A 10684-nucleotide genomic window follows, 5' to 3' on the forward strand; every position below is an offset into this window, starting at 1 on the left:
TGCATCTTCCTCTCCTTTTCCTGTTGGTACTCCTGTGTCTTTCTCCTGCCCGTTCGTTCCTTCTCCAGGCTGTCTGCTGTGCTCACCCTCCTGGCTCTCTGTTCAGCGTCTGATGCACCACTGACTTTCATTATCTTGGTGAACATGTCCTCCTTAGTCCTCTTCTTTCTCTTCCTCATCCGGGGATGGGCGTAGAGCGGGCATCTTTCAAGGCCACAGTGGCAGCAGGTACAGATAAAACAGACAGATGTATCATACTTACAGTCACAACAGAAAGCAGAAGATCTCAGAATTCCCTTCCCTTATTCCCCTGCAAGTTTTATACAAGACCTGCTTATTGACCCTCTGGAGTGCCTCTGCACAGCACCAGTCTCCAGCAGTATCCACGGTCACTATGGCCATTAGGGGAAAGGTGGTGAATCAGGAGGGAATTGTTTGGTTGTGTCAATCAAAAAATTTCAGCACTTATTTCCATGGGCATGAGTACAGGGCAATGGCACTGAGTACTGGCACTGTTTACCACGGGCAGCAATGATTTTAGCTGATATCTTGCTCTTGAGAGTCACAAAGCCCAGAGAACACTGTGGATGCTGGTGTCCTGAAGCCATCTGGGCCCATATGCCATTAGCCTGTTTACTGTAAGGGTGCCTGCCAAAGTCATCATGGAGTGATGTGGGGAAAGTGTCCTACCATGGAGGCAGAAATAAAGCAGCCATCCCTAAAGACATTCGGGAGAGGATTGAAGAGTACCTCCATGGAAGTTTCATCAAGATCTCTCAGGAGGATACAAGGGACATCTCTGTGCACATAAACAAAGTGCTCCATGTCATGCATGCCCCACACTGCCTACCTCTACAGGAGACTGAAAAGCAGAAAATACTACCTCTGTGTGTTGTACCTTTACCTCTTCTTGTTGAGTAAAACAGTGAAGCGTAGATACCTGAGTCCTGCTAACCTCTGATTGGGCCAGGTGCCATCTCCACATCTAAACATGTGAAGGGAGAGTGTATGCCCACATTTACCCTGAGGTTCGTTCTACTGGATCAGGCTCATTTGTGCTTGGCTGGCAGTACTGGCTAGATGGTGAAGGAATCTCCAAGTTCTTGGCTCGTGGCATAGCAGGATCTCCTGCTGCTTCTCCCTTCTCATTGTTCTAGGCAAGGGTCTCTGTATGGGCATCCATGGTGATCTGCAGGGCCCAAGTATGGCCTGCAGTTCATTGTAAAAGTGGCAAGTCTGTGGCTCAGCACTAGATAGACGGTTGGCCTCCCTGGCCTCATGATATGCCTACCATAGTTCCTTAATTTTCATATGGCATTGCTGCTGATCCCTGTCATACCCCTTTGCCTGCATCCCCTGTGCAATCTTTTCATATATGTCCATGTTTCTACGACTGGTCCATAGCTGTGTCTGCACAGCCTCTTCTCCCCAGAGGGCCAGGAGATCAAATACCTCCTGTCTCCTCCAGGCAGGAGCATGTCTATAGCGTGTAGCTGGTATGGTTGGTTGGGCAGTTGCACACAACAGTGGAGAGCTACTGGGTGCACTTTTCAAGCTGTACAATCAGGAAAAGGCATTCCAAAAGTATGTGTGGGTTTTAAAGGGAAGTGGGTGGCTTCCAGCATCTGGGCAGTGGAGTTCACAACTGTGTCCAGAGCAGTCTCTGTCTGGCATTGTGGGACAGCTACTGGAGGATTGTTAGGGTTGATACAGGTCACACAGTGTCTGCGCTCGCACTGACCACAGTGTGTAGACCATGGTGCAACGCCATTAGGAGAGGTGGCATCTCTTGTCAACAAAGGTTGACGTAAGTCGCCTTAACTTTGTAGTGTAGACCAGGCCTTAGCTACATTCCTCAGATGGGACCTGAGGCACGGTGGATTGTCATGCAATTAGTATGAAAATAAATAACAGAACCCAGGAGTCTGACTCCTAATCCCCTGTTGTAAACACAAGATACACTGCTCCCTGTGCTCATGGTTCTTGACCTATGTTTCAGCCCTTTTTGCAAGTTGCACACAACCGTTGAATTTCTTGAAGTACGAGAAACTAGTTTTGTTAACTGCTGCATGTACTTAACATTAGATGCATGCATCCAGCAGATAGTTAAACAGGGATTAGTGATAATCTGGGAGGCATTTCAGGCAAAGCACTTACCAAAATACTTTCCAGAAATTCAAGGAATGGCCTCACTGAGAGCCCCAAAGAAGATGAAATGAAGCATTAGTCTTTGTTCTGCTCTCTGTGCAGATAGTGAGTTACCTTAGGGACAAAATGTCAGTTTCTAGTGCTCCACTCCCGTCCCTGGTGGAGCTAATCCAACAATTAATATTGCTTGTCAATGTGAGCCATAGAGAGAGCTGCAGTTGAGTCAGACTCTGCATGCGCCTCCTGGAGCAGTGTGCCTCTTGGGCTGATTTACCAAATCCCCTGAATGGGTCCTCATTCCAGACCATCCATTTCACTGAACTGCAGGGTGCTCAGCGCTTCTGAAAAGCAGACCACTTCTTTGGGCACTTAAATATGGACTTGACTGGAAACTTCTAGGTGACTAGAATGAATTTGCTTCCTAACGACCTCTAAATCTACTTATTCAGTCCTTCAAAAAGTCAGAATCCTTGATGCGTCACTTGGAAGCTGTGTTGTAAAAGGAATGGGTTTCTGTCCGGCTTTGTTTAAATTGTTGGTGGATGTATCTGCTTTGGTTAAGCACCCAAAATACGAATGCTCCTCAGGACTAGATTAACCTTTGGAGTCTGTCAGATTGGAGCTGGGAATCTCACAATGAGACATTCTCTTATGAGATTTTGCATCCTGTCTTCCTTGTTTCCATGTGGGGGGGGTGGGGTGAGAGCTGAATTTTTTCAGAACCTTCAAAATGGGAAGGGGGAACTAGAATTTCATTCTTTCCAATGGTTTCATCTGTCCCTGGCTGATGTGTGTTTTCCCTTTCTTAGACAGAGCAAACGTGTTTGGCATTTCTCTGTACACTGTATTTAATAACTTTTCTTTGGCTTTTTCTTTTTTCTCCACCCTTCCTAGTGCTGAATGCTTTGAAATATCCACTGTTGATAGGCATTGGTCTGGCCACCATCATCGGACTCTTATCCTGCCTCATTGGCTACTGCAGTTCCCGCTGGTGTTGCAAGAAGGAAATACAAGAAACCAGACGGGAGCGACGCCGGCTAATGTCTATGGAGATGGACTGAGTGTGAGAATGAGACTACGCACGTTTCAGGAGAGATTTGGGCAGTTGGCTGAGACAGAGGTGTGTGACAAACATGCATGCCCAATGGACAGTATCTTTCTCTCTGATCTAAGCCAGGACCTAGAGCTTCTCCTCTCCACATGCTAAGTACTGAGCGCACAGGCCATGTGTACCAGCACAGAGCTCTTCTTCCAGGGACACTTACTGTGGGGATGTTTTCTTCTGACACGCAAACTGTTCTGCAGCCTTCGGACAAGATTCACTGTTAAATCCTTTTGTCTTGTTTCTTAGGAACTTTCTTTGTGTGTTAACATTGTTGGGAAGGGGGGTTATTGTGGTGGGTGGGGCTTGGGAGAAATATTTTGCCTTTTATAAAATTAGCTGACCTGTTCTCTCTCTCTCTCTCTCCTCCCTCCCCTCCCCCCCAGGGTTTGGTTCCTGTCTCCAGTGCTGGGAAGGAAACAGCCATATGGGGTGCTCTAGTACTTGTTTGGTGAAGATGCAATGGTCAGGGGTGGGTTTATGCTTGTCAGGGTGCCCTCTCTTCCCCTATTTTCAGGGGTTTGCAGTTCACTCCAGAATACAGCGTGTATGGACTGTCTGTTTGAGACAATTTTTTTAAACCATTTTCTTAAATATTTTTTTTAAAGTTGGTCTTTGTTCTGCTGACAAGTGCTACCTTGGCAACCCTAGAGGCTGAATGCTCAGACCAAGTACTTCACAGCGCAGATCTTCCTTCCCACCACAGCCCCTCCCACTGTGCCTCTACCCTGACACACAGGGAGCACTACTCTCCCTGAGTGGAGAGTTCAGTCTCCTTGGCCTCTCTGCTGAGACCACCAGCAAGGCACCAGTTACCAGTCATGGCGGTGGTGATGTGTTCATCAGAGGAACACCTGTCCTTTTAGGAAGAGGATGGAGACCACCAGATCTTTTCAGGTGTATGGTCAACCGGCCATTGGCTGGAAATGATGTGGGAACCAACTGTTACCTATACTCAGAGTAGGTTCATTTCCATTTTGTTTCCTTGCAGTCACCTAACACAAATCTCTGCAATCTCTAATTTGGCAGCAGATTAGAGTCTCTATTAGCAATGCCCATGATCAACAGCAGCCACATTGTGACTCAGTGTGGGTGCAAAATCAGGCCATCATAGGGGGGGAGAGTTTGTTTTTTGTTTTAAACAGGTCTCTGTCTCTTTATACCTGCAGTGATCCCTAACTTTTCAATAGGTCCTCTCCATTGCTGGGCACTACATGGGCAGATCTCTCCAGGGGGTTTGAGGCATATTCATAGGTGCTATAGTATGAAAGCCCAGCTCTGGTCTTTCACAGTCCCCTGGCATAGCTCCTAAGGAGCTGCTCTCAGTTATCCGGGCAGCTCTGTCTTCTAGCTCAGCTGGTGTTTTTAAGCAATAAAAGTCAGACATTGTGTACAAAAGAAGTATGCTGATACCACATTCAAGGTTTGGCTAAAATCAACAAAGATGGGAATTTGAGTTACTGTCAATGCTCCATCCTTCTCCATTATGCTTTAGGAATAAAGAACCAATGATCGATGAGCACGATTAACCATCTAGACTTTCATTATATTCTAGATCTTTTCTATAACTAGTAGTCCGTTTGTGCGTACCTTCCAGGGGTGGTGCAGGATCTAACTTCCTTGTTATTAACATGAATTCATTTCACAGCTGAGCTAGTGAAGTCTTTAACACTGTTGTATTATAACCACTGCAAACTGCATTTATTTGAGATGCTCAGTTACTTTTGTCATGATTTTTTCCAGTACTGGCACAAGACTCTTTCCCTAAAAGAGACTTAGGCTAAGATTTTTCACGTGACTATTTTGGATGCGTGCATTTCAAAAGCAGCCTGACTGTTCCCAGTGAGTGCTCAGCGCAATTGTTTTGTAGTTTGGCCCCGTTTAAGGTGTCTCATGTGGTCATCCCAAAAGGAAAGCACCCAAAATCACTAGTCACAGCTGGAAAATCTTGACCTGAATCTTCTCAGCAGCCTTCCCTATTGCTAGCTTTTCCTGCAGCCGAGCCTCCTGAATCTGCAGGCAAACATTGCAAGAAGCTGGCAGGGGAGGAACACACAGCCATCATGGCACAAATGAGTTCCCCATGTAAAAGTGTAAGAACTTGCCTCTATATTCTCCAAAAAGAGGCAAGCACAGGAAGTGATTTGCTAGAGCAGAATGTCCTACTCTTCCAGAACCAGCACAGAATGTTTGTTATCCTCTCCTGCGCTACCTTACCACTGAGGCACTCACCTGCTGGTCTTGTGGGGCACTGAGTTTGCACTGATGTCCTCTTTCCCACACACAACTAAACAACTCTTACCGTTCCTGCTTTAATATTTGCTTTCCTCACATCATTGCCTTTTTTTTGTTAAATGTTTCTAGCATGGGGCAAGTGGGGATTAGTTATCCAAAGCACAAGTCACTCACTCTCCTTGCAGGTTTAACCCTCATCTCTGTTGCTGTCAGTTACATTTGGGGGAAACAGAATCAGGCTCGTAATGCAGTAATATGGAATGAGCAAGCGAGGAATGGGATCTCCTCCTAAGCACACACTGCATGCTGGCATTTTCTCCCCGCAGAAAGAAACTCGGGGTTATTTTGGCTGGGGGGGGTCCTTGCCCATTAGTGAAGGGTCCCCATGTCCTTAGCTAATGTCAACCTTATTTTTTGAGTAGTGTCCCTCTGGGTGCTCCACTCTGGGTGCGTCTGGGCCCCAAATTCCCTTGATCAGAGACTTTCATTAGCAATGTCTCTTTAACCTGCACTTGCGCTGTTGGTATCCCTATATCCTGCGCCGAGGCTATATCAGGCTGTACAGGCAAACTGCCTCCTCAGTTACTTCTCAGCTGTGTTGGCATAATGGAGTTAGCATGTCCGCCTCTTGCCTACCTTGGCAGTTACGGAGTTTCTCTCTAGTTAGCTAGTTTGGTTTGTTCGTAGTAGTTAGATTAGTATTTGTTTAAATTTAAGAAAAAAATAATTATAGAGGGTGGAGTCCAGTCTTAGATCAAAGACTTTTCTGTTTGCTCACTCCACACCCACAAGGTTCATGAAAGACCTGGGAGGACCTTCTTCCCACAGGCATAGACTTTCCCACAGGTCTTGTGTAGGACCCGAACCTAGTTCCCAAAAGCCTCACAAAACTCCCTTTTGAACCAATGGACACCTGCTCCTTATTGACTTTATTGAGGAAAACAGCTTCCTAGTAGCTACTAGGAAGTTCTCAGCCTGCAGAGACAGAGAGATTGGGGCCTTAATGGCTGACCCTCCTTTCACAACATTCCACAAGGATAAGGTGCCCTTACAGCCATGTCTCAGGTTTCTCCTAAAGTAACATATGAATTTCACTTGAATCGGAGCATATACCTATCAGTTTTCTTTCTGAAGCCACATACTTCCAACGTGGGGACTGCTCTCCATGCTCTAGATGTCAGGAGGGCATTATCATTTCATCTGAACAGAACTAAGCCATTTTGTAAACCCAATAGACCATTTTGACCTGTCTGCAACTGAAACCGAGTTCTGCCATTTCTACCCAGAGACCTGCTCTAAATGGATTTCTGGGTGTTTTATAGCTTGCTACCAGGCTGTTGACATGCCACCACCATCAGCGTTTTGGCACACTCAGCTAGATCACAGTCTACATCTATGGCTCTCCTTAACAATGTTCCCTTTCTAGAAATCTGCAGAGCTGTTACATGGTCTTCTATACGTAGCTTCTCTAGGCACAGACGCGGCTGTTGACAATGTAGGTCTCTCTAATGTGATGGACTCCAATCCGAAGCACCTTCCTTCCTAGGGGGATACTGCTCAGGAGTCACCAAGAGTGGAGTGCCCATACAGACACTACTCGAAGAAGAAGACGTTACTCACCCTCTATAGTAACTGTGCTGGTCTTCAAGATGTGTGTCCCTGTGGGTGCTCCACTACCCACCCTCCTTCCCCTTGGTTTCAGTTTCCTCTGAGACTCAGTGATGCAGAAGGCACTGAGGGGGCAGTTCACCCATGTAGCCTGCTACAGCCTCGGCACAAGGATAACTACAGTGCATGCAAGGGCTGAACGGATGCTGCTCCTGAAGATCTCAAAGGGCCTCTGGGGCACACGCGCACCTAGGTGGAGCACCCGTATGAGCACAAATCTCAAAGAACCACAGTTACTGCACAGGGTGAATAACCTCTTCTTCCATCAGAGCATAACACATCTCCCTATTCCACATGAAAGGAGTTGGCCACTAGATCTCACGGCCGCTAGCCCTTTGGGAGGTGGTGCTCCATCCCCTTTCTCTCTGTTGTTGTTGTTGCTGCATTTTTGAAGGCAGAAATCTTTGGGGCAGTACTTCCCCAGCAGGTCTTCCAAGTGTGCCAATTTTGTAATACCCTTTTTTTATACAATGGGAATCTTGTCTCTAATGAGAAAAGCTGTGTGTCTTAGTCACTCTTTCCCATGACTTTTTTTTTTTTTTTTTTTTTTTTTTTTTACTCTCTGTAACCACTTGTGTGTATTAGGAGTGGTTGGTATCAGGAGGTTAAGGATTAAGCTGCATGAGGTTCAATGCAAGGGTTCAGTACCCTCTAAGCTGCAACTCCTGGGATTGAAACGAATAGCCAAGTATGCTAAGGGCTCCTGTCGATCTTACTCTGTTCACTTTGCCACAAGTTTCCTACTCAGTTACAGCTGGGAAATTCCTCTCTTCTTGGACTCTGAACCAGGCATTGCTTGAAAATCACTTAATGAAATCGACAGGAATTGGTGGAAGGTACAGAATAAGGTGTTTGGCACAATTCTGGAATGCCAGAATTGAAGGGTTCTAATGATGCTCTGTATTGTTTCTTTTTATGTTCAAAATAAAGAGCGAGTCCTTTGGTAACCGTTCTGTGGTCAGAATGTTCCCACTGCAGGCAGCTCTTCTCATCTGGTTTACACTCACAGCTCCCCTCAAACAGACATCAGATTTGAGCCTCGCAGCCCTCTTTTCTCTTCTCCCCCACACCCATCCAATTTAGTAGGTATTCTCCCCGTTTGATGGACAGTTTAAATGACTGGCCTAAGGTTATATGGTGTATTATCATCCAAGCTAGGTCTCAACTTTGGTTCCGTGCTCTGCCCGCTATAAAACTGGCCATATTGAGAGCAGCAACTTTCTCCTCCTGTCCACCCTGAACCAGACTGTTGGTTGCACAAGGGCCATGAGTTAATGCCTATGGTATCCTCTAAAACCAGCGTATCAGGGCTGCTGGCTGGCTCTCCTGACTCTTCCAAACAGCAATCAGGAAAGTCAGTGGTACTAGAACTGAAAATCTGTTTTTCTCCTACTCTGTCTGCTGCTCTCTGAGAGCTGTAACGTGCCAGTGTAGACAGTGCACCAGCGCTGGGAGCCGCGCCCCTCATGGAGGTGGGTTTTTTTATAGTGCTGGGAGAGCTCTCTCCCAACGCTGTGCTGCGACTACACAGGCCACGTTAAAGCGCTGCAAGTGAAGATGTGCCCCCAGTCTGGGATTTTTTTTTCCTCTTGTCACAGCTGGTAACATCACCAAGCCCTACAGCAGTGTGAAGAATGCACCTCCCTGCTCTGCTACGGTAAGGGTGGTAATTTGTCCTCCTGTAGGTATTTAAGTCTGCTGGTGCAGAAGTCGCTGGGAACCGCCTGTACTTGTTCTTTGGCAGGGTCAGTCTTTCAGGTCACTCATGCTGTCCTGCTTGATCACAATACCAAAGCCATCTCACGGTGACACGTAGCGCTGCTGAGTGGTGGCTTGCGTGGCAACTCCTACCACAGTGTATGCCTTGGTTTCTTTCCCTCCCCAGCTCAGGTCTGGCAGCTATGACTGAAAGAAAAGATCACGACAATCTGTATGGAGTTTTCATGATTTCCCAGTTTCCAAGTTATGAGATCTTTGGAGCAGGGATTCTTTTCAAATAAGTGTTGGTAGTGACTGAGTGCAATGAGGACGCTATGCCTGATTTGGGAACCTTAGGTGCTACCATAATACACATAAGTGAGATCCCTGGGAATAGGATGATGGCCCAGCAGCTTTTGTCCTGTGCCGCTGCTGTGCTGGCAGTGTGCCTGCTAGGCTTGTGTTTTCCCCAGGAGGTTGTCTTGCACCAGAATTACTTCATGAGATTGCTGCCATTTGTAGAACCAGGAGAGAAGTGCTGGTATTGTTATCCATTCTCCTGCTGTTTAAAACCCGTTCTCCACTACACCATTGTACTGTCTGAACATGGTTGCGAATGGTGTTGGTTGTCAGGATGCTGAACAGACTTAGTGTAGACCAAAATATCTACTAACTGAAGAAACCCTCCACGTAGTTTCTGTATAGGCATTAAGCTGCCTAGTGTGACACAAGCTACCTCAAAAACATTTTCTTGACAACACCTGAATGCGGAGCTGGTGCTGCAACCTCAGACTTCTGCAACCCAGTTGGACTTCACTCTATGTAGTTTCTTCCTATTTTTCTCCTTCTTTGCTCTGTGCTTGGGTTTCCCTTTTTTCCACGTTTGCTTGGGAGCATGGTATCAGACCCACTACATAGCCGCTTCTACTAGACCTATACCAAATATCTAGCTCTTTCCCCACCTCACCTCAGTGGAAATGGTATTTGAACTGCAGCCAAACAAGCCAAATGGGGGATAGCAGTGCAAATAAAATTCTACTAACTATTTTTTCCATTTTTCTTTCCATCTTTTATCTCCAAATGCTTCCTACGTGCTCTCCTTTCTCTTTGCTTACCTTTTTCATTTCCCATCCTACTTCCCCTTCCTTGCCATCTCTCCCACCTGTATCCTGGGCTCCGTCCCCATCTCTCTTCTCCTAGCGTCTTAACCTTCCTGCCCTCTGTCTACAGTGCTCCCGTTTGCTAATTTTCTTCACCCTCTCCCTTCCTCCCTCCCTCCCTCCCAAGCACATGTAGTATGTCCATCTGCCCACGAGTGTAACATTACCTGTCCTCAAATAGCTTGCTGTGAGGCAGACCACGCTAGCCTCTGGGAAATCACCCACCCTTGCATTAGCATTAGTGGAGCTCTGCCAGAGGTAGTAACAGCAGGAGCACTACGATAGGCAAGGTCTGGGGGTCTTTAACCACTGGGTATCATCTAACTCTGTTCTGAGCAGGTTTAGATGACGGCGCTGCTCTTGCTAGAGCTGGGCTCAGTGTAGTGCAATGGTGGGAGATTTTCCCCAAAGGCTAGCGTGTAAACAAGGCATGGGCTAGGCTCTGTACAGCATTTGGAAATGTTTACAAATGTGGCTAGAGCCAAGCCCCAGAATTTGGCACAGATTTGAAAGTAAACGGGGGTACAGTTGTCCCACCCTGCCCCTTGCCGGGCTGGATCCTGCCCCTCGCCCTAATAACATTTTATGGCCTTCTGTTCTCAAGGACCCAAGAGAACATGCTGTAAAACTAAGCACCAATGATAGCAAACAGTTCCAAACCAACATGGAGCAC

The 10684-nt window shown here is 46.8% G+C and overlaps 1 protein-coding gene across 2 annotated transcripts in view; it reads left to right on the forward strand.

Annotated features, from left to right (window-relative positions):
- Window positions 1-8083, forward strand: part of PTGFRN (prostaglandin F2 receptor inhibitor) — a 116736-nt gene extending 108653 nt beyond the window's left edge. For both annotated transcript variants that reach the window (XM_050957527.1, XM_050957536.1), the window contains one exon: window positions 3043-8083. In XM_050957527.1, coding sequence (XP_050813484.1) covers window positions 3043-3209 — 167 coding nt within the window. In that variant the 3' untranslated portion in view covers window positions 3210-8083. The remainder of the gene's footprint in view (window positions 1-3042) is intronic.
- Window positions 8084-10684: the final 2601 nt, after the last annotated feature.

Source organism: Gopherus flavomarginatus, chromosome 1, assembly GCF_025201925.1.
Source record: "Gopherus flavomarginatus isolate rGopFla2 chromosome 1, rGopFla2.mat.asm, whole genome shotgun sequence".
Classification (NCBI taxonomy): Eukaryota; Metazoa; Chordata; order Testudines; family Testudinidae; genus Gopherus; species Gopherus flavomarginatus.